General features: G+C 51.3%; 9 protein-coding genes and 1 non-coding gene across 10 annotated transcripts; 6 read left to right on the plus strand and 4 right to left on the minus strand.

The window, feature by feature from the left end:
- Nucleotides 1–24: 24 nt before the first annotated feature.
- Nucleotides 25–2,269, plus strand: BO83DRAFT_374859 (cytochrome P450). Its single transcript, XM_025530305.1, has 5 exons — nucleotides 25–393; nucleotides 456–606; nucleotides 668–1,635; nucleotides 1,688–1,971; nucleotides 2,022–2,269. The coding sequence occupies exons 1-5, from the start codon at nucleotides 231–233 to the stop codon at nucleotides 2,058–2,060; spliced, it is 1,605 nt and encodes a 534-aa protein (XP_025391996.1). The 5' UTR covers nucleotides 25–230; the 3' UTR covers nucleotides 2,061–2,269.
- Nucleotides 2,195–3,721, minus strand: BO83DRAFT_413940 (oxidoreductase, short chain dehydrogenase/reductase family). The gene is made up of 4 exons (XM_025534527.1): nucleotides 3,397–3,721; nucleotides 2,955–3,318; nucleotides 2,541–2,902; nucleotides 2,195–2,461 (listed from the first exon to the last, which is right to left on the minus strand). Exons 1-4 carry the CDS (start codon nucleotides 3,551–3,553, stop codon nucleotides 2,442–2,444), a joined length of 903 nt encoding a protein of 300 aa, XP_025391997.1. The 5' UTR covers nucleotides 3,554–3,721; the 3' UTR covers nucleotides 2,195–2,441.
- A 416-nt stretch (nucleotides 3,722–4,137) lies between these two features.
- Nucleotides 4,138–5,597, plus strand: BO83DRAFT_413941 (short chain dehydrogenase). Its single transcript, XM_025534528.1, has 5 exons — nucleotides 4,138–4,651; nucleotides 4,710–4,786; nucleotides 4,840–4,923; nucleotides 4,978–5,046; nucleotides 5,098–5,597. The coding sequence occupies exons 1-5, from the start codon at nucleotides 4,452–4,454 to the stop codon at nucleotides 5,496–5,498; spliced, it is 831 nt and encodes a 276-aa protein (XP_025391998.1). The 5' UTR covers nucleotides 4,138–4,451; the 3' UTR covers nucleotides 5,499–5,597.
- A 378-nt stretch (nucleotides 5,598–5,975) lies between these two features.
- Nucleotides 5,976–7,850, plus strand: BO83DRAFT_374862 (putative C2H2 finger domain protein). The gene is made up of 3 exons (XM_025530306.1): nucleotides 5,976–6,334; nucleotides 6,394–7,603; nucleotides 7,657–7,850. Exons 1-3 carry the CDS (start codon nucleotides 6,234–6,236, stop codon nucleotides 7,672–7,674), a joined length of 1,329 nt encoding a protein of 442 aa, XP_025391999.1. The 5' UTR covers nucleotides 5,976–6,233; the 3' UTR covers nucleotides 7,675–7,850.
- Nucleotides 7,851–8,018: 168 nt separating this feature from the next.
- Nucleotides 8,019–8,089, minus strand: BO83DRAFT_t70. Its single transcript has one exon. It is a non-coding gene; the product is annotated as a tRNA-Gly (tRNA).
- A 647-nt stretch (nucleotides 8,090–8,736) lies between these two features.
- Nucleotides 8,737–11,749, minus strand: BO83DRAFT_374863 (putative DUF21 and CBS domain protein (Mam3)). The gene is made up of 4 exons (XM_025530307.1): nucleotides 11,334–11,749; nucleotides 11,041–11,254; nucleotides 10,301–10,970; nucleotides 8,737–10,247 (listed from the first exon to the last, which is right to left on the minus strand). Exons 1-4 carry the CDS (start codon nucleotides 11,577–11,579, stop codon nucleotides 9,224–9,226), a joined length of 2,154 nt encoding a protein of 717 aa, XP_025392000.1. The 5' UTR covers nucleotides 11,580–11,749; the 3' UTR covers nucleotides 8,737–9,223.
- A 2,063-nt stretch (nucleotides 11,750–13,812) lies between these two features.
- Nucleotides 13,813–16,719, plus strand: BO83DRAFT_353142 (uncharacterized protein; the record flags this gene model as incomplete). The annotated part of the gene is made up of 2 exons (XM_025529025.1): nucleotides 13,813–15,902; nucleotides 15,990–16,719. The coding sequence occupies exons 1-2, from the start codon at nucleotides 14,068–14,070 to the stop codon at nucleotides 16,717–16,719; spliced, it is 2,565 nt and encodes an 854-aa protein (XP_025392001.1). The 5' UTR covers nucleotides 13,813–14,067.
- Nucleotides 16,720–17,156: 437 nt separating this feature from the next.
- Nucleotides 17,157–18,071, plus strand: BO83DRAFT_130324 (uncharacterized protein). Its single transcript, XM_025526095.1, has 2 exons — nucleotides 17,157–17,315; nucleotides 17,384–18,071. Exon 2 carries the CDS (start codon nucleotides 17,462–17,464, stop codon nucleotides 17,924–17,926), a length of 465 nt encoding a protein of 154 aa, XP_025392002.1. The 5' UTR covers nucleotides 17,157–17,315; nucleotides 17,384–17,461; the 3' UTR covers nucleotides 17,927–18,071.
- On the plus strand, nucleotides 18,046–21,464 carry BO83DRAFT_353143 (uncharacterized protein; the record flags this gene model as incomplete). Its single annotated transcript, XM_025529026.1, has 5 exons — nucleotides 18,046–18,281; nucleotides 18,343–18,769; nucleotides 18,817–19,752; nucleotides 20,047–20,401; nucleotides 21,251–21,464. The coding sequence occupies exons 1-5, from the start codon at nucleotides 18,219–18,221 to the stop codon at nucleotides 21,462–21,464; spliced, it is 1,995 nt and encodes a 664-aa protein (XP_025392003.1). The 5' UTR covers nucleotides 18,046–18,218.
- A 129-nt stretch (nucleotides 21,465–21,593) lies between these two features.
- On the minus strand, nucleotides 21,594–24,275 carry BO83DRAFT_434046 (putative alpha-amylase). The gene is made up of 9 exons (XM_025535742.1): nucleotides 24,069–24,275; nucleotides 23,979–24,017; nucleotides 23,808–23,923; nucleotides 23,640–23,748; nucleotides 23,355–23,583; nucleotides 23,143–23,305; nucleotides 22,938–23,084; nucleotides 22,642–22,882; nucleotides 21,594–22,572 (listed from the first exon to the last, which is right to left on the minus strand). The coding sequence occupies exons 1-9, from the start codon at nucleotides 24,234–24,236 to the stop codon at nucleotides 21,856–21,858; spliced, it is 1,929 nt and encodes a 642-aa protein (XP_025392004.1). The 5' UTR covers nucleotides 24,237–24,275; the 3' UTR covers nucleotides 21,594–21,855.
- Between the last annotated feature and the right edge of the window lie 345 nt (nucleotides 24,276–24,620).

Here is a 24,620-nt window from a genome sequence, read left to right on the forward strand (position 1 = left end):
CCCCATGAGATCCAGGGGTTTAAAAGGCGCAACTGCCCAGCCTGGCACTCATTCAAACTTTCCGAGCTACCTATCTGCAACACCATTTCCGACACCGCGTTGTCCGGCACGGTCGCATAGCGCAAGGAGCTCGTCTCCGCTTCATCTATATCTTCGTGTTTAGCAGCTCCGGTCGGAAGTCGCCGGAATTCAATCGGCCTGCGTTTACAGCTCGCAGCGGTGCACACAACATGGAGGCCAACTCTCCCAGCTTCGCGTCGCCGCTCGCTAGCGTTCGAGCCAGCAACTTGCACATTCCCTCCCAATTCGAGGGTGTCGTTGATGCCATCAGCAATGCGAGCCCGTGGACTATCGCCTTTACCATTCTCGCGGTTCTTGTCGCTTATGACCAAAGTATGTCTTTTGACCGTTGATTATGATTCACTCGATCGGTCCTAAAATGGCTTGCCTTTCAGTCATGTACCTCATAAACAAAGGCAACATCGTGGGCCCGGCCTTCAAAATACCCTTTATTGGACCGTTCTTGGAATCGGTCAACCCCAAATTCGAGGAATATTATGCCAAATGGAAAAGTGGCCCGCTCAGTTGCGTGTCCGTCTTTCACAAGTTCGTTCCCCTGGCGCATACAACTCGTTAGCATAGACCAGACTAACAAATCCCGGTCCAGGTTCGTTGTGATTGCCTCAACCCGTGATTTGGCTAGGAAAGTGTTCAACTCCCCGACCTACGTGAAACCCTGCGTTGTGGATGTCGCCCATAAGCTTCTGGGAAAGGAGAACTTTGTCTTTATGGATGGGAAACCACATGTGGATTTCCGCAAGGGCCTCAACGGTCTTTTCACAAGGAAGGCACTGCAGTCTTATCTTCCTGGCCAGGAGGGTGTCTACAATCAGTACTTCGAGCGCTTCCTTGGCATCACGCAAAAAGCCGGCGGCAAACCAGTGCCCTTTATGCCCGAGTTTCGCGAATTGATGTGCGCCGTATCGCTCCGCACATTCTGCGGCTATTATATTTCGGACGAAGCTGTGAAGAAAATCTCTGATGACTATTATCTGATCACAGAGGCAATGGAACTGGTCAACTTTCCTATTATTCTGCCTTTCACAAAGGCATGGTACGGTAAGAAGGCGAGTGATATGGTCATGGCCGAGTTTTGCCAGGCCAGTGCGAAGAGCAAGGTCAGTATGGCAGCCGGCAAAGAACCAACTTGCATTATGGACGCGTGGGTCAAAAATATCCTGGCCTCAAAGCAATGGGTTGAAGCAGAAGCCAAGGGAAAGCCAATGGAGGGTATGGAAAAACCATCTCCTCTGCTACGAGACTTCGCCGATTGGGAGATCGCTCAGACAGTGCTCGCATTTTTGTTCGCTTCCCAGGATGCTACCAGCAGCGCAGCCACCTGGCTCTTTCAGACGATGGCACAGCGCCCCGACGTGCTCGATCGAGTGCGTGAGGAAAATTATCAGGTCCGTAACGGTAACGTCCATGCTGAGGTTGACTTGGACCAACTGGAGTCCATGACCTATACCCGTGCAGTCGTCAGGGAGCTTCTGCGGTACCGACCTCCCGTGATCATGGTGCCTTATATGGCGAAGAAGCCGTTCCCAATCACTGACTCCTACACTGTCCCTAAAGGTGAGCTCTATAACACGAGCCATTGACCTTCGCCGGTGCTAACTATTAACAGGAGCGATGGTTATCCCTACCACGTACCTTGCCCTCCGGGACGAGGAGGTATATGAGAACCCTGACGAATTCAATCCCGAGCGTTATTATACCGGGGATGCTGAGGAGAAGGGGAAGAATAACTATCTGGTATTTGGGACTGGTCCACATGTGTGCATTGGACAGCACTATGCGCAGCTCAATCTGGTGCTTCTCATCGGCAAAGCCTCATTGTTGCTGGACTGGAAGCACCACGCAACCCCGCTATCGGAGGAGATCAAGGTCTTCGCAACCATCTTTCCCAAGGTAAGTGAGCAGTGAGCAAGAAGAAGCTGCAAGTACTGATTCCTTACCAGGATGACTGCCCGTTGACTTTCAATAAGAGGAAGTGGTAAGGTAAAGTGGTGGGATAATGGAAAGGGAGGAGGGGCGCTTGCTTACTGCCGTTTGACTCGTTTGTACAGAACTCACAACACTTATATACATACATTAAGTGTCAGCTCAATATTTCGACTGCCTAATCCACAAAATCTGTTTTTTCCAATTTTCATTCTACTGTTCACAGACAATGAAGACGTTGTTGGATTTGTCCCATTTGCCCATATCATTGGCTCCTAGACCGTGCCCAAGAATTGGTACCGTAACACTTGCAATTAACTGCTGCGGGCTTAAACCCCAGACACGTTCAGGATATTCTCAGATCTTCGCTATATAGTCCTTTTATTCAATTTCAATAGCACTCCGTTATGCAAATACCCCAAACTCCCAACAAACGACTAGAATACCAGGCCTCCACCTATCCACCAAAGAAATCTTCGTTAGCTACTATGCCACGACACCTTCCTCATCATATGAATATAATGGAAAGAACATACCATCAACCACAATATCCACCCCATTCAGATAACTCCCTCCAACATCACTACACAAAAGCACCACTGGCCCCGTCAACTCCTGCGGCGACCCCATACGCCGCATGGGATTGCGATCAGCCCACACCGCACGATGACCCGACAGCTGGTCACCCTCATTCAGGACCGTATCCATATATCCAGGCGAGATGGAGTTGACGTGGATGCCATACTGCGCCCATTCAGCCGCTAGGCAGTTTTTCATATGAAGGATACTGGCTTTGGAGATATTGTATGCTAGCTGTGGCTGGGGGTAGTTAACACGGTGGCCGCTGATGGAGGCAATGAAGACGATTTTGCCGCCTGTTTTACGGGAGATCATGTGTCTGGTTCGGAGTCATCATGAGTCCTTTGGAGTGCCAGTCTAAGTGTACTTACCTGGCAACAGTCTGCGCCGTAATCCAGCTTCCTGTTGCGTTTACGTCTTGCATCCTTTTGTAATCCTCTAGGGTCATGTCGATTGACGGGACGCAGTTGACTATCCCTGCGAAGCAGCATAAGATCCTCAGATCGCCTAGACGGTCTATGGCTGATTGGACTGCGGATTGGACTTCTGCTTCGGTGGTCACGTTGCAGGGTATGGTTACGATGTTAGCGTTGGGGAAATCATGCTGTATGGCTGAGATGTGCTCTTTGCTTTTTGTGAGGGATGTGGATAGGTCTAGGAGAGCTAGGCCTTGTAGGCCGTGCTCGAGAAGTGCTCGTGCTGAGGTGAGTGCTAGGGCACCGGCGCCGCCGGTGACTATACATTGTCTTAGTCCATTCCCGATTTTTTTTCTTGATAAGAAAGAAAAGAGAGGAGACGAGATGAATGACATACGGATTGCATTGCCCTTCACTGCGAATCTCTCTCTCGCGTTGTCAGCTGCACTGTTACTCGACGGGAAAGGCGCAGGGGGTGGCGTGTGAGATGACTGAGGGTCAAGCTCTCCTAGTTTCATCCAAGGGATTGCAGGGATATCCGAGTTGGATCCCATAGTGATTATAGTGAAGTTTAATTCTATCTTATAACTAAATGATCAGTGGAGCCCAGGTTTTTGAGTTGAACGACGTCGACTAAAGATGATGAGAGTGGGGTGAATGTTTGAAGTTGGATTTCCAGTATAAATCAAAAAGGCAAATTATGCGCGGTGGTTCTATGGTCGTTTCTTAACCCTTAAGGTGTCTGCTTGAACCTATTGTTTCTCGGCTACCTGTCGGCCGATGGGGTTTGGGGTGGAGTGCGGGCAGATGCACCGGGCTAAGCCCCGAGCGGGATGATTAAATGCGGGGACTCCGGCGGGATGCGGAGGTTGTCCGATTACGTCCGAGAGGGCCACCAATGCAACGCTTCGGTTGTCTGTTGCCCTAGACCTGTTCTGTCTTCTCTTTTCTCGTTGTAATGAACTCAACAGGCTCGCCATGAACAAGTAGGTGCTTGGAATGGAGCGGAGTCCGAAGCAGATGATCAAAAATGGAATCAAAGCGCTACTTTGAATCGAATGCTGTTGGTTGGACGCTTGTGTACTCACTAATCCCAGATAGAAATCATTGGTTCGAGGACTAGGTCGGACCACAGTTACCCGAACAGGTATATCATGATGATTGAGATCAACTCCTGGCTCCTTCTAAAAGAGTGGGGCAACCAGGTTCAAGTTCCAAAGGACCAGTAAGTGTTGGTGCAACCCCGCCATCTCTGGTCGCGTGAAGTTGAAAGAAGAGAAGAGAAGCAGCAACCATCAAGGTAGATAGCGTTCCAAGGAAAAATACCATAAAAGGGTACGGAGTACCTTCCAGTCTTATAAGTGTCAAGCTTCATCTTTTGATACCCCCGCTTGGACCACTCTTGTATTCTTTACATTTGCTGCCGTTGTTTAACTATCACCTCTGTTCAACATGTCTATGAGCGTAGCCGAGTGTGCCCCAGTCCGTGATGGATACCCTCGCCCGTTCCCAAACACACCAACAAATGTATTGGCGCAGATGCGTCTGAGCGGAAAGGTTGTCGTGATCACAGGAGCTGCAGATGGCATCGGCTACGCAGTGGCTGAAGCCATGGCTGAGGCTAATGCCGATATTGCCATGTGGTACAACTCGTAGGCTATGCCTTTTCTAGCATCGGACAAGATTCCACATCTAACAAAGTCACGATAGCAATGATGCAGCCGTCGGGAAAGCGCAGGCACTGGCTTCTGCTCATGGGATTAGAGCTGCTGCTTACAAGGTCGACGGTGGGCATTACCTGTCATTCGTTTTCAAAGACTTAGAATGCTGATTAGCCCAGTTTCGGATGCGGATGCCGTTCAACAAGCGATTGCAGATGTCGCGAAAGACTTTGGCAAAATTGATGTGTTTATCGCAAACGCCGGTAGGGTTCAGATTTTGTCGCACAGGGCAATCAATCCGCTAATATACTAAATAGGAATGGCTATTTCCAAGCCTCTCCTGGAGCAAACACTGGAAGAATATCGGAAGCAGATGTCGGTGAACGGTAAGATGCTTCCTCCTTTGCTGTAAACTCGGTGCTAATGACGGCATACAGTGGATGGCGTTCTCTACTGCGCCAAATATGTTGGAGAGGTATTCAAACAACAAGGCTTCGGTAACCTGATCATCACCTCTAGCATGAGTGGCCACATTGTCAATGTCCCCGTTGATCAACCTGTCTACAATGGCAGCAAGGCCTTCGTGACGCACTTGGGAAAATCACTTGCTCGCGAGTGGAGAGAGTTCGCCCGTGTTAACATTGTCTCTCCTGGCTTTTTCGATACCAAGATGGGTGCCAGTCCGCAAACGGTCAACGAAGCCTATCGGATGGCGCCGCTTGGGAGGCAGGGCCATGTGAAGGAGATCAAGGGATTGTATCTGTATCTCGCCAGCGACGCGTCTACATTCATGACGGGCAGTGATGTCCTCATTGACGGTGGTTACGTGCTACCATGAGTCAAATATGCTTCCACTTTGTTGCTGATAGTATTGATAGTTTGTTTACTTATCAAGCTGGATTCCATGTGATAGACTACTAGTTATAGCTGGTGCTCCACAATGTTTGATATATTAGTAGAGAAATATATTTCGGCTGGACCTTTACTTACTACTGCTAGTTTCGAATGGCAGAAGGACGTCGGATTGCATTCAAGTCCTTTAAACCACACTATAGGCTCCACTAAAGTTTTTAGAATTTTTTAGAATAATTCACCAACCTACTTTTGGAAACAAATGTCGTTTCTAAACAGACGAAACAGAAGACAAAAAGAGAACTCGTCGGCCGTCTGTGCATAAAATGTTATGATGACTAACACAGCACTAGTAGGTGGATAATGTGTGGGCACGTGCATTGAACGTCATTGGGCCCAAAGCGGCAAGGCGGCGCAAATCTCGGTGATTATCAATGATTAATTCTGCTTCGGCGCTGAGGGGCAACAATTGAAGACTCATCCCGACTCTTCCACCTTTCCCTATCTCATTTACCTTCACTCGCTCGTGTGGATTAGTCTCTTTCATCCATACTTGAATCTACAAGTGTCAACTGGGATAGTCACTTGTTCTCCGATACCCAGCGGTCGCAGCATTTGAGATTGTGCCCCGCTTCGTCCATCCCACAATCATATAACGACCTCTACACGACATTTTCTTTCATCGTGATACCCCTGCGTTGTTTCGCCGATTTTATTCAAGATGGACGGTCCTGCATCTTCCCTCCCCTACACCTGCAACACTTGCCTTGTTGCTTTCCGCGGCAGCGATGCGCAGCGGGTGCACATGCGCACTGACTGGCAGTAAGTTTCTTCATATTACCACTGGTTTAGTCTGCAGGAGCTGATCCCATCTGTACTAGCTTGTATAACATGAAGCGTCGTATCGCCTCCCTTCCCCCCGTGTCCCAGGAAACCTTCAACGAAAAGGTCCTTGCCGCCAAAGCCACCACTACTGCCGCTGCCGCCAAGGCATCCTTCGAGACGACCTGCGTCGCTTGCCAGAAGACCTTCTACAGCGAGAACTCCTACCAGAACCATATCAAGAGCTCTAAGCACAAGGCCCGCGAGGCCCGCATGAGCCGGGAAAATGCCGACGAGTCGTCCTCCGTCATGAGCTCCACCTTCTCCCTGGGAGAACCCATCAACAAGCCCCGCGTCGGAGAGTCCGAGGTTAACAAGGTCGCCGAGACCCTCAAGGATGCTACCATCAAGGAAGAGAGCAATGAAGACGAGGAGATGTCTGATGATGGGTTCTTTGCCTCTCGTTGTCTCTTCTGTCTGCAGAAGTCGGACAATGTTGAAGAAAACACCGAGCACATGTTCAAGACCCACGGCATGTTCATTCCCGAGAAGGACTACCTCGTTGACATTGAGGGTCTTCTCCACTACCTGTGGCGCAAGATCAACGAGAACAGCGAATGCACCTACTGCCATATGATCCGCAACACCCCCGAAGGCATCCGCACGCACATGAAGGACAAGGGCCACTGCATGATCGCTTTCGAGTCTGAGGCCGAGCAGATCGAGATTGGCCAGTACTACGATTTCCGCAGCACCTACTCAGACGACGAAGAGTGGGAGTCCACCGGCAGCGAGACACATGAGGAAGGAGGCGTCAAGGTTGACGGCGAAGACGAGGGATGGGAGACAGACGCCTCATCCATGGACGAGGACGAGGATGACCTCGACAACCGCAAGCGCGCTCCCGTCGTCTACGCCACCGACTATGAGCTGCATCTGCCCTCAGGTCGCAGCGTCGGTCACCGCTCTCTCGCCAAATACTACCGCCAGAACCTGCACAACTACCCCACCGCAGAGGAGCGTGCCGAGCGCCAACTTGCCATCGAGAACGGCGAGATCGAGGAAGAGGAGCCGAAGCCTCGTGGCCGCAACCTCAACCGTGCGCTTATCACCCGTGCCAATGGTGGTACTGGTATGATTGGAACGACGGATTCCCAGAAGAGGGACGTGATGATCAGCGAGCGCAAGGAACGCCAGAGAGCCATGCGACAAGAGCAGCGCTTCACGGCACGGGTCAACCGGCAAGCCAACCACCAGAAACACTTCAGAGTAAGCTTACCACCTAAGACTGTTTTGATTTTCATACTAACCAGATGGTATAGGATCCTCTCCTGCAATGATCTCATACATTTCGTCTTCTTGCATCGTATGTTGATGAGTCTATGAATTATTTCAGGCTATTTGTTTCTTGGGTTTAGTTTCTGCATTGCCGTGCTGCTGGCATCGTCTTGTTTATGGAGTTGTGGTTGGGTCCATGCACATGCTTTATGATAAAAGTAGGGTGAATAAATAGAGATGATTCTGGATATACTAGGCCCTAGTAGATTACTACGTACTAGCGAATCCCCATCAGGTAAAACCAACAGCCAGTTTACGAAAAGCCTGAAGAATAACAATCAACAAAGGATGTTAAATCGAGTAAATAAACAGAGAAAAAAAAATCAAAACAAAAAAGAAATTGCTGTGCATCATCCGTGAATCGAACACGGGCCTCATCGATGGCAACGATGAATTCTACCACTAGACCAATGATGCTAGTTGATATATTATGCCGCATTCTATGCACATATCAGTGGTCGAAGAGAGAAATATTGAACCCAACCAGTCCTCGATAGCTATACATACTTCACAATATTCCATGTGAGAAAGAAACATTTATATTGAACATCCAGACTAGATCTGCTCTACTAACTGTGATTGCCAGCAATTTTTGATCCTAGTCCACGTCTTACAGACTATTATATTGAGTACCAATCCAATAGCAGCATCGAACCCCCCCCGTACAATAACCATCAAGCAAATGATCCCGCATTCTTTTCAACACCCCTCCTCTCTCTCTCCTTCTTATTTTCTTTGGCAGATGTTTCATTTCTGGGTGGTATTACCTACGTGTAGTATATCATACCGATAATAAAAAGTAAGAGACCTGGTTAGAGGTGTGGATGAGATCAAAAGAGGGGGAGGATAATTGATTTGCAAGGAAGAAAGCAAGCCTCGATGCATGAAATCCCTGAATTGGAAATTGTTATCATCCCTAGGGAATCAAGGAAGATTTGGCTATATTACATAGTATTATCCATCATCATGTGGTCTTGATCTTGCATGGTCTCTGACTTGGGGAATTATTATGAATACTATGATGGGTCTACAGTTTGTGTTCTAGATTTACTATTATTTCCCGGGGGTACAGTCGGCATTCTACATCAGAGAATACTTGAAAGCATGGCTAGGATGCTGGAAGGCGGATTATCACCCAGTCTTGAGATGAGATGCTGGACGGATAGTGGTTCCTCCATCATCTGTAAAAGCAAGTAGGGGCAAGATAGGGTCGGTGTTACATTGTATGCAAGGACCTATCAGGAGAATGCCATTTCCTTAAAGATACTACTGAACACAGATCTCATCTACACCGCCAGACCCCTCAATGCAACGACAAGTGTCAAGCGACCAGGTATTGGCACGCAGGGTCGGCTATGCATGGAAAATGAATATATGGTGGAAAGGAAAGAAATACATCGGTTCCTCGGGAGCATGTGCATCACACACGACTAGCTGTTCGGTCGTATTTGTGTACAGGGTAAATTTTTGCAACGTAACAACAACAACTATCCACATGTCGCCCTGTCGCTCTGGCCAGCAGAACACTCGGAGCGTCCGAAATTATCTTGGTTATTGCGACAGTAGAGGGGTATTTTCGCCCGACTCCCCGTTCTTCGGGCCTTGTCCGCGCTTTCTGCGACGACGGCGTTTCTTACTTCCGGCGGACTGATTATTCCCCAGGTCGACGATCTCGCCTTCCTGGCGGACAGGGAACTCCGAATTTTCGCTCGTTCTCGGTCGTTCAGATTCAGATGAGCTGGTGCTTGTGGTATGGAGTACAACCTTGCGGATGCCGTTGACATCGACCACCTGCTCTGTGATGCTACCACTCCGAGCCGGGCCTCGGTGAAGGTAACTGCCCGGCTTGAGATGCTCGGATTGCGAGTCGATGGACCGGGCACTGCCGGTTCGACTGCCCGCTGACCGAGGGTGATCATCCTGTTCTTCATGGACCGGTTCGGGTATCGATATCGGGAGACCATCCTTCGTCTGAGTACCGGCATCGGCCGGCGGATTGGAGTGGCTCATCGTGCCATATCCCGCACGGACCGCATACACTCCATCACGGGCATCCATACCACTCTGTACAAGTCCGGCGCCGATACCGCCCTGCAGGCCGATGGAATTATGTCTAGGTTGTACATCGGACATACTCTGGCTGGATTCAAGATCGGTCTGTCCGGATCGGGATGGCGAGGCACTCCGTTTGATCTTCACATTTTGGTATCGAGTTTGGCGCGGTCGGCTGGCCAAGTTTGATGGGCCCAGGTGCTTCAAATGCTGTCTGATCTCATCCGTGGCCCCGCGATGCGTGAACAAGCCGTCTGTCGAGTCTGAGTTCTTATCTGAGGTGGGCCGACGGAGCTGGAACCGAGGCAAAGGTGCTTCTACGGAAAGCCGGCGATGGTCTTTCGGGGCCCCATTGGGTGGAGCAGGGGACTCGTTGTCCACATCGACTAGAGTGGTCTCAGCCGGAAGCATGGGAGGGTCCTCCACAATCCGGCCCTTGGGAACGCGGGACTTGGGAGCAGGAGCCATGCGGCGGATGGCCTTGTGCACATCCACGAAGACATCTGACTCGTCGATGATCTCCCTACAAAGTGTCAGCATTGTTCGGTCCTTTTTGAGGCTTGGTCTGGTACGTACTCTCCGATGAGCTCCTCAATCACATCTTCCAGGGTGACCACACCCAAAGCGCCACGATCCTCACTCGGATACTCCGACACCAATACCATGTGGGACTTGCCCTCTTGGAAGAAGTTGACGATATCCAGACAGCTTGTCTCCGGGCGGGTCTCGGGTAGCGTGGCCAGAGCAAAGTCCCGCACGCGCTTGCAATCTTCGGGGTCATAGGTGATCAACATTTTAACCAACAGCATGCCGACGAAGTTCATCGGGTTGTCCGGAGCGTGAATAGGAATACGAGAGTATCCTTGCGACAGAATCAAGTCCATGGTGTTTTCGTCTAGGACGGTGTCGGCGGACATGGTGAAGACGTCTTCCATTGGGGTCATGATGCTGCCCACTGCCTTGTCCTTGAGGTCAAGAACAGCGCTGATGATGGTGACTTCATCGGAGTTGAGCTGTTCACCGGCTTCACCCAAGGTTTTGTGCAGCGTCACCAGGGTCTTGAGACCGGCCTTCTTGTAGATGGTGCCGTGATCCTCACCCAACAGCTTATCGAGCAGCTTCGCGACCGGGTAGGCGACGGGAGACATGAGGTACATGAGCGCTAGGACACATGGAGCCATCCAAGCACCAATGGGGAGACCGTAACGGACACATATCGACTGGGGGACGATTTCGCCGAAAATGACTAGACGCGACAGAGGGAATTATGGTAAGCAAGGATGCGAAGGCCAAGAAGAGGGATTTTTCGGACATACCAATCAAGACGGTACTGCCGAGCACCGCAGGCCAGCCACCGCCAAGTGAGCGGTCGAGCACGATTGGAAGCGTCTCGTTGGTGATGACATTGCTGAGCAGCAGGGTGACGAGGACCCAGTGCTTTCCTCGCTGCAACAGCTTCAGGACACTTGCGGCATTTTTGCGTTCGGAGCCTTCACCGGAGGTCTGAATGACTTGTAGGTAGACTTCGTCCTGTTTGGGTGAGAAGGGAGGTCATTAGCGTCATTGCACAGGAACATGAAAAAAGTTCTGAGTGTGAGATTGGAGTTACCTGTCCCATCAAGGCGATGGTCAGTCCAGCGAAGGCACCGCCGCTGAGAACGAGGGCGGCGGCAACACCTAGGTACAGCCATAGACTAGGGTCACTGGGGGGTTTCGGGTCGACATCGGAGTTGATGATAAAAGTTGGGGCGGCGGAGATGACGGGCAGGTTGGCAACAGCCAAGAAGCAGAGCTTTGCTAAACCAAGGACGAGAGGCCGGGCGGCCAGGATACGTGTGGCAGAGGATATAGCCATCACCGAAGGGCAATGGAAGGAAGGTGGTCAAAAAGAAAGAAAAGACAAGAAAGGCCCGCAGGCTACCAGAGGGGCATATTTGAGGAAAGACGACAAGAGAGAGAGAGAAAGGGTACGTACGAATTGGGGGGGCGGCTAAGCTGAATTGGGGGCGGGTAAGCAGAAAGATGGATGGAAACGACGAAGTGGTAACCACTCCGAGTAAAGGTTCTGCTGCTGCTGCTGCTGCTGCTTTGCTTAGTAGTGGCTGGCGGCGTAATCGGAACAATTGATCAGTGCGGGTGGGTGTCTGGCCACTACGTGACGTCGCCTACTTTTAGCACTTACATTAGTACGTAAGTACGTAGGTACTAGTGCTATGTCCTCCACTAAATCCTTCCTTCATTATATCATTCTTCTTACTGGCTTATACATGTTTTATTTCCCTCAAGCAGGAGGATGGTGGAGGGTTCTCTAATTGATTGATAGGTGATGTCAAATAACTCACAATTCCAGCGTGATTATTATCCTCCCATCGATTTGAGTCTGAAGCGCAATCATCAGAGATAGCACTGGTCACTAGACATACACACGTCTGACAAGTCCACACCCGCTTCTAAGTACTACTTCTGAGCAGTACGGAGTAACTATTTCAAGGGCTCCATCATTCCTGCGACTGCGAAGGTCCTCGTCTTCCCGCCTCCCGACGGACGATCCCGGAGGCCCCCATAGGGCGCTTCCCGATGTCCAATGAGACCGTCTGTTGATTGCTGAGGTAAGTGATGAGTCATTCTACCGAATGATTCTAGACTACTGTAACTAGTAAGGTAGGTGACTCGAATAACTACGAAAGTAAATCGGTAGTAGTCATGAAGGCATCGATGTGGTCGAGTGGTATTCTTCTAGCAGATATTGAATATATGCTCTGGACTAAAATTTCCATTTTCAGCTACATACATGGAGGTCTAGTACTACTAATTCTACAGCGGACTATTTCAGAATTATAGATAGACCCAGAAGCAGGAAAGAGGTATTCTTCAAAAAGCTACAGAATAGAGTCCTTGTTCATAATTTTCTTTCTTGCTGTCACTACACTAGCAAGTGCATCTAGAAATAAAATTGCCACCAAGTATTTTCTGTGCTGCTAGCTTTTTCTATAGACTTCGACAGCTTGCTTGACTTGAAGATGTGATTAGTGACTTTCTTTGACGATTTGCGTAACAATGTACTAGTAGTACTGCCTTGTCCTAACAGAATAGATAGATAAGTACACGCCGATCTCAATGACCACGCTGAATAGTTGGTTAGTCAGAGTAGGCTCTGACATGATCGGCAACAATCAAAGCAGAGAATAAGAGGAATTATTACTATTACATCGAGATGAGTACTGAAATTCTATCAACAGAACTGGAGTAGCAAGAACTGAATCCCAAGATGGTATTACTATATTCTCTGCGCTCTGAAAACCGATTAGCGTGTCATTTGCGTAGTTGTCTCGATACAGAATTCCACTGATGTCCCCTGGCTTATCCTCGAATAGCACTTACATGGACCTCTATCAGTCCCCCAAAGATAGGACTACCGTAGAGTTGAACTCAGCTATCGCGCTTCATAAAGTTCAGCAGGATACTGTACCACTGATTTTCATCGTAACTACGAAGCATACCCTATCCTATCTTCACTTTTGCTGCCGGAGATTGCTGTAAGCTTGCACTCGCCACTTCACCCAAGATAGGCCATAGGCTAGTGAAGTGCACGCCAGACCCAAAGGTGAAGGCGTCTCCGTGAAAGTTGCCGAAATGACTTTTTGCGCGGTACTTCCCATTATTCGTGTTGAATTCCCGCGTGTAGTCCCGTCATTGCCCATGACGGGTGGGAACTTCCTGAACCCTCCACGGCATTTCCCATATGCGTAGACTCGTAGACTGACCATGATGCAGCGGAATATAGCTTTTAACTACCTACCTTTTAATGGAGAGATCCCAGACTTACCTGCAGCGCCATGGCTATATAATCTGGCGCATCTGTTCTCTCTTCTCTCCCACTTCAATCCAATTCTCTTCTCTCTTTCAAACCGTCACTCATTTCTCCCCCCTGTATTGTGGTGGTAAAGCCTGCCATTCACCTTCAGTAACGAAGCTGCTGACCTAGTCACCGTAGTTAACACTCACTGCCAACAGCTTCATTCACTGGACGGTCAGTCTCCTGCCCCCCCAGGACTCTCTCTGGCCCGCCCACCATGTCTTCCCCTTCCCCCTCCTCTTCTTCCCTTCTTCCTCTTCCTCTTCCTCCTTCAACGAACTTTACCAAAATCCGATTCTCCTTAACTTCGTTGACACTCACAGTGTTTAGCAAAGCTTATCGCGAAATCATCTTCTTCGTATCTTCGTTAACATCTTCCTGTGCTTGTTCCAAAGTACAAACCGCTTTACCAAGCTTCACTTCAAGGTTTGAGCTCCAGACCTACTACCGTTAGAATCTCGTAAACAACAAACTCACGCTGTACAGCATGTTCAACATGATGTCTCCTACGGAACAAGTCCTCCTGTACGGAAGAACCCTGAACCCGGAGTACGAGTCATTAGACATGCTCGACTTGACTGCAGGACTGGACACCGTCTTTGCAGCTCTAATCTTCTTCTTCTTCGTCGCCGTAAACTGGAACACCTTCACCTCTGGCATCTCGTTCGGAGCCAAGCTGCTTGCAGCTGTTTTCTCTCCCCTCGAATTTCTCGTCGCGTGCGTTGACGCGTTCAAGAGAAGGATGGTCCAGAGCCAGATGGGTCGTCGCCTTTCCGACCTCCGTAACTGGTATTTCCCTGCCCGTCGTCCCATCGCCATGATCTCGCGGGTTTATGTCACAATCGTCACTTTGATGTGGACGAGTCAAGATCTTCTGACGCCCGGCTACCATGTCTTGTATGGCATGGCTGATGGTATGGGACCCGCAGGCTGGGACTACTGGGAGTACTGCCTGAACCTGGATCGTGGTTCTCCGGCAGGCCGGTGGTCCAGCAGTCGGCGGCTCCAGGGATTCCATTGTGACGGAGTCGACCTCGGCGTGGAGTTGTTCTCTGTCTGGGAAGACTACATCCCAACGTTCAGCGTTGGAGATGATATTGAACACCTCCAGATTTTCCGTTTCGTCTGTTTCGTTTTGGCCCTCGCCAGCATTCTTGCCGCGGCTGTTATCGCGATCCGTCATTCTTCTCCTGTCAAGGCCATTGAGACGCTTTGCAGCTGGACACGTTCGGTGTCAAAGAACGGTCCTGAAGATGAGGCACAGCACCAAGATACAGCATTGATCGAGCAAGTTGAACTTCTTTCGGCCAAGATTGGCACTTACGAAGCAATGTTGGATGAGGTACGAGGCCAGCTGGCCGCCAAAACCGAGCAGGCGAACGGAATGGAGGTGCGCTTTGACGAACTCCGGTCGAAAAATCAGATGCTGGTTGCACGTTGCGAAGAGGACAAGGTTGCCCAGCAAGAGAGTCTGATCACCAGTCTTCGTCAAGAGCTAGAACGGGTCAACTGTCGCCTCATAATGGCTAACGGAAGAGCGCGGGGGGCGCAGTACAAGTCTGACTCACGGGAGCAGACTCTCACCAACCGCGTCGCCGAGCTAGAGGAGCAGCTGGCTCGCAAGAATGATGAAGCGAATGCCAACTCTCGCGGCATTATTGAATCGCTTCAAGCAGAACTCCAGATTCGGACCGATGAGTTTAACGCCATGGCGCGCCGTCTAGAAGCCGTTGAAGCGCAGGCCGAAAGGATCTGCGACAGTGAAAAGCTCCGTGTGACAAAGGAGGAGGGTCTGCGCAAGGATGCAGATATCCGTAGACTCCAGAAACTACTTCAGGTTCAGGAGGAGCAGTCTTACGAGCGGGCGAGGGAACTTATCGCCACCGAAGACTTGCTTTCCAGGCAAGAAGTTGTGATCCAGGACCTGGGCGCAAGAATTCGGGCTCACGAGGCAGCACCCCAGGTGCAGGCCACGGAGCCTAACGCCGCAGAGATCCGTGACCTGGAAAGAAAACTTCAAATTTCCGAGGCACAGTGTCACATGCAAGCAGCACAACTCGGAAGCGCGGAAGTACAAGTGAATGCCCTGCAGGCCAAGCTCGGAGAGTACTCCCACTTGCTGGAGGCAGAGGGTCGCGCAAAGCAAGAAATCGACTTCTGGTCGCAACAGTACGACACACTCTTTGCCGAGCATTTCGACCTTAATGGACAGCATAAGAACCTTTTTGAACAGCATGAGAAGCTGAAGAGTGCGTTCAAAGGGGACGAAGCTGCCCAGGAAATCCTGGGGCTGCGGGCCGAGATCGAGTCTCTTAAATCCGCGTTGGATGGGAACAGCGCGGTCCAGGAGGCCCTGAATCTCCGGGTGGAGGTCAACGCGGTGAAGGCGGTCGCCGAAGAGAAGGTGAGGGAAGCCGAGGCGAAGGCGACAGAAGCCGAGCAGAAGATGATGGAGGCTGAGGGGGTCGCGAATTCTCTCCGGCAAGCCGACGAAGGGCATCGCAAGACCATGAAAAGCCTCAAAGACGCCTACGATAAGGAGGTGGAGAGATTCGATGACGAGGTCGCGGCGGCACGTGCGGCTGCCGACGAGGCTCGGAAGCAGGTGAAGGGCCTGGAGGAGGAACTCAAGGAGATGTCGCGGCAAGTCGGCATCGCCTCCAGGGATGCTCAGCGTTTCCGGGAGCAGAAGGAGGGCACCGAGGCGGAGAGGGACAAGCTCACGGGCGTCAATGACGTCCTTGAGCACCGTCTGAAGTTTTGGGAGAACAGCGAGAGTATGCAAACGATCCCCAAGCGCCGTACGGGCGACTTGGGGTCTCTTGCAACGGCTCTGGACGAGGCCAGGGTCGAAATCTCCAGGCAGCAGACCGAAATCAACGATCTGCGTGCCAAACTCCAAGCTCAGACGGAGTCCGCCGCCTCAGCCGCTTCTGCTCCCTCCGACCAGGCCCTTCAAGACAGCGTCAACCGTTTGCGACATGCCTTGGAGGTCGAGAAAAGACAGCGAACCGAGGACCAGGTTCGCTGGGGCCGGCAGGTCCAAGACTTGCAGCAGGAAAACCAGCGGCTGCAGGTTTCCATCTCCAGCGCCGGCCTGGGTCGCGGCCGCGGTCGTGGTCGAGGCCGAGGCGGTTGATGCTGTCGCCTGTCTTCGGGGCCTTGAAGCCCCATCATCTTCGATTCGGCTTCCCTGGTGTGAGAGTGTGAGTGAGTGAGTGAGTGAGTGAGGAGGGGGAGAGTGAGAAAGATACTAATGACAATTGAACTCAGAAGGACACTCAGACTTGCGACCGGCCTCGCCAGGATTTCGGTATGAAACCTCGGGATACTGGCAGCCTGCTATATAGTACAGGCTAGTTCTACTACTACTACTCAACAGGCAGCGCAATGATCGAATGTCAATCATCATCGGTAGGGACACAAGAAACGATCGACAATCCAGAATATGGGAATAAGGCAGAGCAATTGAAAGTCTAAACCGGGTGGAGATGTTCGTGAGATGGCCACTCCGTATAGAGGGAGTGAGTTGTCGATAATCAATCAGTCACAGTGGAAGCGAAAGGTGTGGATCACGGCGTCGGTCGGGGAAAAGGTCCGTGACTGATAACGGATTCCCTTCCCTATTCATCATCTTCAACTTCATCCCACAAGAACCATAAATTCAACGGCCGGCTGGCATTAATTTGGGGGCACCTGCGTGCGGGAGAGGATCCTATCAGATCCACGCTGCGAGTAAGTACTTATCCCTCTTGGATGATGGCCAATGAATTGGGAAATTGATCCGAACTAACACTCAATAGTGGCCAGTAGTTCTCAACAAGCGCCGCGCTGTTTCATTCCCTCCCTTCCCTGCGTGTTTCACCTTGGGCCACCAAACCATGGGCGACCCCGTTCTTCATTCCACCATTTCCACCAATTGCTCCACATTCTTCCATGCAAGCCCCCTCCATTATCATACAATCCCGCCAACTCTCTTTTTTTCTCGCGTGGATTGCTCGGCTTCTGACCCTCAAGGGGTTCGCCTGTTCCCTGTGAACTGTCGTTCGTTTCTACTCCAAATTACCTCGTCTTTCCTTATTCCCATCGTGGCCGATATTTCGTCTCTTCCTCTGTCTCTCTCTCTCTCTCTCTCCCCCCCTCTCCCCCGTGCTTATCAGCAATTGCGATCAGTGTTGCAACCGCAGCAGCACGCGCCAGGACCCCCCTTCCCCTATCTTGGCACGTTCGCCCTACCCACTGAAGCTAGCCGCCAACGTCGCAGTTCAAGCGTCACCATAATCTTTTACAACACTTCAATGGCTATTCAGAATGGGTCCGCAGTGATTGACGGGTCGCTCGTTTGACCTCGGACTCCAGCAATCTCTCAGCGGTTATGCGCGATTGTTGTCGATAGTCGCTGGCCGTACTGCTGACGCTTTCCTCTCTTTCCTTGGCGCAGTCTCGTACATAACAAATTCGAGATCCTGGCTTCCTCTCACTCTCACACTACACACACTCTCTTTGACCTTCGCTCTCGTTGCGACCTCGACTTCGCCCGGCTGGACCGACGAAGCATCACTCTTTTCCCGTTGAGACCGTCTCCCTTCACCTTCTTTTATCTCATTGTGTACTGGCGACACCGGATTGGTTATCGGCATGTTTTGTTCTGGAGACAGGGAGAAAGGGCCCGTGGCCTTGGAGGAACAGTGGGATTACATTGTAAGCTCAATTTCTGAGTTGGTCCTCCTATGGAAATGCCGCTGACGCTGACTGTTTACAGAACCTCGATGACTTCAAATCAGAGTCCTGTCTATCCCCGTTCTCATACTTCTTTCTCTACGTCTTCCTTCTTATCTCCATAGCCGTGTACGGAGTCGACACCTTTACCGCCGTCAATCTTCTTGCTTTCTCACGATGGGCGGGCCAAATTGAGCCTGCGATTCCTTTCAAAATATCGCGATGGATCTTCGCCGTTTGCATCATCATCTCTTTCGCCCTCTTGATCTACCGATGGTTGCGCGCCATTCGTGCAATCCGCTCCGGGAGTATCGCTCAGAGCTACCTCGACTCTCTCGCTGTGCGCGTTCAAAGTATTCGAATGGGAAGCAACGGTCGCGGTTGGAGGCGATTCCTCGTGTTCGGCGAGTTAACCAAAAGTAAGAAGGGCGCTGAATACGTCGCCCTCTTCGCATACTTTGCTTTTGAATGTAAGTTCACCACCGCCCTTCTTGCAAACACATGTTGACCTATCTAGCTTGGCTGAGCACTCTTTTTGCCGACGGCCCACGACAAGTCGTTAACGCTATTACCCTATACTCAGTGATGCAAATGGACCTTCTTCCCGGAGGCAGCAACACCACCGACGAGGGCGGGTCCGGAGCTTCGCAATTCTTTGACAACATAAAGGTGCTGGCCGAGGATAACACCGAACGTGCGGTTGTCCTGATCGGAATGCTATTCACCCTGGTCATATGGGTCTTGTCAATGCTCAAATTGATCCTGGCTGTCGTACTCTACCTTATCTTTCTCTTCCACCATATCCCTTCGGAGGATGGGTCATTGAAGGCTTATTGCAAACGGAAAATCAACAGCCGGCTGACTCGTATTGTCCGGAGGAAAGTCAACAAAGCTTTGGCTAAAGGCGTGGCCTTGCAAGATCGAAAACCGACCAATCCAAACATGGGTCTAGACAAACGGCCTACTCTTCCCTCACTGGGTGCTGGCGATGATGACAAGACACCTGTTGTCACCACGATCTCGCGCACTACCACACAAACCACTCTCCCGGCTTACTCTTCACGTCCTGGGACAGCTGCTCCGGATCGCAATCCCACCTTGCCAGATGTTGGCGCATTCAATGACAAACCTGGATTGAGCCGAACAGTGACCGAATCTTCAGCATACTCTGATGCGGCTTCGTTGTCAGGAAGCACCGCGGTGTCAGCATACAGCCCACTGGATCGGCATGGTACGCCGGCGCCACCAGTGCCACCAGTGCCACCACTTCCGAAGCACGGCCCTGCCCCGATGCCACGCTCCCAGACTCCAAGGATGCCACAGAATTTCAACCAAGCGCCTGCGCAACCGGGATACAATAGTCCAATGGAGCGGTCATCACCGGCGCCATCTATGCCGCGCACCCAGACACCGATGTCACGTTCAGGCTTCACCCCAGCGCCTCGTCTGCCCGGTCAGCAGCCGGGGCCCGTACCGCGTTTGCAGACTCCAGTATCGCGGCAAGGGTTTACACCCACACCTCCAGCCCCTGGATACGGCCCGATTGACAGGGCGTCGCCAGCGCCACAAATGCCACGAACACAAACACCCGTTTCAAACTACACCTCAGGCCCCGGGTACAGCCAGGTTGACCATGCCTCGCCGGCACCGCAAGTTTTTCGCAACCAAACACCCGTGTCACGTTCCAATGTTACACCAGCTCCTGGATATGGCCCAAACGTCCCCGGAACACGAGGTCCAGGCGAAGGGTACAGGCCATTTGAAACATACCAACCTCAACACGATCCTTATGGTCCTCCATCTCGCACTCCTTTCCGTCCATACAGTCCGGCAGTTGATCCAAACACTCGTTCTCTAACTCCCGCGTCTGCCTTCCCTGGTGAAAGAGCAGCAGCCCGAACATTCTCACCCTTCAACCAGCCAGACGCAGCCCCCTATCCAGCTCAAGAAAACGAATACCCGCCACGGTCGTTCAGTCCTGCTACTTCTAATGGCCTTCGCTCTCAAGCCGCTGCCCCCGCCGACGCACTGGGCAGGACGTTCTCACCAGTCAATGCAGCCAATGGAGACGGCTATGTGGCGTTTAGTCCTGTAGCCAATGCGTCACCCTCGCCTTTTGCTAGCCACGCCATTTCCGCGCACGATGGATACAGCCATGAATCCAGCTATGATTATCCTGAACCTCGGGACTATGACATGCCACACAGCTCCTATAACTCACATGAAGAGCCTGAGAGTGGTTATGTGGCGTTCAGTCCTGCAGCCAATGCGCCGCGCTCGCCCTTTGCTAGCGACGCTATCTCGGCACACCACGAAGCCAACCATGAACATCTAGATCACTTGGACCATACCATGCCACATGACTATAGCTCGCACGAAGAGCCTGAGAGTGGCTATGCTGCATTCAATCCCGCTGCTAAATCATCGTCCTCCGACTTAAACCATGCTTCTCCGTTCGAAGATCATGACGCATCACATATCGATGCCGCCCATGAGTCCACAGGAAGATCAAATTCGGAGTCCCACGAAACGTCGCAACAGAATCATAATTATGTTGCTTACACACCTTCGGCTGGAAATGAGTCCCCTCTCGAGGAACATGCTGAGACGCATGAGAACGTCGAAATGCATACCGGCGCTGATGTGGCGGACAACTCGTACGACCACCGTGTGTCGAATGAATCGCATGATGTGCTACAGTCCCACTACAACCATGAAAATCCTACCACTTCGTCCAGGATTTCGTCCGAGTCCAATATCTCTTCAGAAGGACACCACGAACAAGCGACTGCAGAGCAGATGCATGGATTAGAGGTCAGGCCTGTTTCTCCGCTGACCTTGGGCGACTTAACGCATGCCAATGATGGCTATGCAACTTTCAATCCCTCCGTTACCTCGCCTGCGCGAACCGAGACCGAACATAGACCCTCAAATTACCACACGCAAACAAGTGCGACTGTCGAGAACCCATTTGAGGACTCCGACCGCCACGAAACAAGACCCTCTGAAGGGTACAGGGCCTTTAGTCCTTCCGTGAGATCACCTGCTACACCCACACTCCCAAACATCGCGCCATATGAACATCATGGCCAATCGCCAGCAAGAACAATGTCCCCTCAAGGCGAGACATCGCACATGAAGCCATATCGGCCGGATTACATTTAAAATCATTCTCTTCTTTCGTTTACTAGCTGGACTTTCTCATGATACTAGGAGAGCTGGCTGTACTTTCTGTTACGATTGCATTCTACCAAGGAGCAAAAGCTCACGAGTTGTTAAATACCCTTTGTTTTCCCCCAATCTTCATGTTCTTAACGTTTTGTATCTCCAATTGGGTACTCTAATCAGAGACAACCTAGGAGATTTTTCCTTCAAGCCTATGGCTGATTAAATTTGTACATACCCAGATGAGTTATCTCGCATACAATGTGTTAACTCACTTACCCATTGAATCACAACCAAAGAAACCAAGTAGTTTCCATTACCCAAACCCACCACAACCCCAATACCAACCAACCTACATCCCCTCTCACCCAACCCACGACGTAAAACCAATCTACCTCCACGTATCAACCACCGTCTCCCCACTCCCACATTCAGGCACAGTATACTCCCTATTCGGATCACTTTCCCAAGTAACACTCCCATCCTCCTCGACCTTAATAAACTTATACTCGAAGGTCGTCCCCACCGGCAACGACACAGTAACATACCACTCGGGGTTACTCGAGGTATAATCATCCGCGGACAACTTCACCGCGTCGCTGGTATCCCACTCCCCGAGCTGGGAGATAGATCCGCTGAGGTAGATTTCTTCGCCGTAGGTGGTGGTGACTAGTTCTTCGAAGGTGATGGGGAGGGTGGTGCTTGTTGCGGTGCATGATGATGAAGTAGTAGTAGTAGTAGAAGAAGAAGAAGAAGAAGAAGAGGTGGAGGTGGTGGCTTTGGATGTGGAGGTGGAGGTAGTTGTACTTGTGGTTGTGCTACCACTCCCCCCACAAAGCGAAGAACTATCAACCACCGAAGCAGGGAGGAGAACCCTGGGTAATCCCGACGCCATGGGCACGGGGATATCCCCGTTCGAGTCGACGGTCACGGACGTGCAGGTGTACGCTTCGATGAGCTCCGTGCCGGACGTGTAGCCGCTTCCGCTGAGGGTGAGGGTGTAGCTGCTTCCGGAGGAGCCTTTGTTGGAGAGGACTGTTATGATCTGGCTGCCGGAGGTGCCTTTGCGCATAGCGATGGTGTTGCTGTCTGTGTAGATTGGGTCGTTCTATTATTGATGTATATTTCGTTAGAATGTGGGTTGAGTTCTGGGTGGGGGGGAGGGACAAGGACGAACCGCGTAAGTAATGTAATCCGAGTCCGCTGAGATGGCTAGTTTGCGGATCGCGTTTGTAGTGGCTATCCAGGTGTAGAGCTCCGCGGAGGTGTCGTAACCTGATAGCCAGGTCGCTTCGCGGTTGTAGGGCACGTCGCCGCCGGAGTAGTGCTGCTCTTCGCCGGCGTAGACGATGGGGATGCCGTCGGAGAGGAAGATGTAGCTGAGGACATTTTTCGCTTGGGAGTAGTCGGATGTGTAGCTTGGCTTGTTAGTGGGGGTCACTGTGAAAGGGGGCAGTGAGGGAAGGGACATACGAGGCGAAACGGGGGTTGTCGTGGTTTTCGATAAAGTTGCCGAGGAGGGTCGGATCGGAGCAGTCGCTGGCGACGGATTTGATCATGTTGTAGAGGTCGCTGATGCTGCCGCTGGAGGATTCGAAGGCGTAGAGGAGTTGCCAGTAGCTGCAGCAATTGAGTTGGTGATGGTTAGAAGAAAAGGTGGAAGGGGGGGGGGATGTACATGGGGTAGTTGAGAACGCCATCTAGATAGTCTTGGTATGGGCAGTCCAGAGCAGGGTTGCCGTTGTCGACTTCACCGACGCAGTAGACTCCTGCTGCTTCTTGGTAGCCCGGGAAGAAGTCTGGTTCGACTTCGAGGACACTGTCAATGCGGAGGCCGTCGACTGCGGTTTCATTTAGTATGTGGCTTGTTTTAGTGGGTTGGGGTCGCACCTGAGTAGTTGGATACCAGGTCGGCTACCCAGTCATACCAGATTGTTCTCACTGCAGTTTCGGTGGTGTTCAAGTCTGGTAGAGACACGATGGTGTCACCCTCCCAACAGTCTTGGACCATGGTCAAGTTGTCCCAATCTGTGATGAGGCAGTATGGATGGAAGTAGGAGGAGGAGTCGAAGGGGTCGAAGACGCTGTAATCCACATCGTTGCCGTTGCCTGCGTAGCCCTGGTACAGTCATCGTTATTATTGGTTCACTGATGTAGAGGTGAAACAGAACTTACCATGTGGTTCGGGACGACGTCGACCATGAGGTACATTCCGCGGGCGTGAAGAGCATCAGAGAGGGACTTCAGGTCATCTGCAGTGCCGAAGTTGGAGTTCACGTCGTATCTGCCAAGTCAGCTGCACTCTGCAAGCAAGCATACAATTGGAAGAGATTGAGCACATACATCTTCTGCTGCCAGTATCCATGGTAGGCTTCACCATCCGAAGTATCCTGGGGCAGCTGCTCAGTGATAGGCGAGATCCAGATAGCTGTGAATCCCATGCCCTGGATATAGTCCAGCTGCAGCAACAGTCAGAGCGCGCACAGCATGAATAGACCAAAGTGTAAAACAAACGTGGTTGATGATTCCTTGCCAACTTCCGCCACAATAGATCTATCCAGGTCAGTATATGAATCAGGATTAGAAAGAACTGCAATACCATACTTGGTCACCCGTATCGCACGTAGCTGTAGTCGAGTTGTCCGTCCTACCGAACCGATCCGTCAAAAGAAAGTAGATAGATTGAGTGCGCCATTCTGCAGCTGACAGCCCAAGGGCCAGCTTCCCGAAAAGGGACATAGAAAGGGCAAGGCTTGGAGTCGACACTCTCATAGCTGTGTATTATTGTCTGACAAAGCGACAGAAAGTGTCCCAAGCACAGCCTGTCTATCCGAGAAATCGGTGTTAACCATTCTTAAATATTCCCTTCAGCATGACCCCAGAACGCTGAGCACCTTGCAAGGCAGATCAATCCACTCACTACCCTTCTGATCACATCTGATGCTTGATGGATGCCAAGTGAAGCCGGCATTTAATCCATCAGCCAGGAACGGGCGTATACGCAGTCTCTCATTGGTCAGAACTCCGATCCGTTCGGGGGCCAGGATTTAACCCTGGTCCCCTTAATTGTTGCAGAACAACAAATCTCCGACACGGACTACTCACTGTTAGCTAAAACGCCCCTTAATGGGAGAAGAATCCAGGCCAAACCCTGTT

The sequence above is a fragment of the Aspergillus eucalypticola genome (genome assembly GCF_003184535.1).
Source record: "Aspergillus eucalypticola CBS 122712 chromosome Unknown BO83scaffold_3, whole genome shotgun sequence".
Taxonomy (NCBI): domain Eukaryota; kingdom Fungi; phylum Ascomycota; class Eurotiomycetes; order Eurotiales; family Aspergillaceae; genus Aspergillus; species Aspergillus eucalypticola.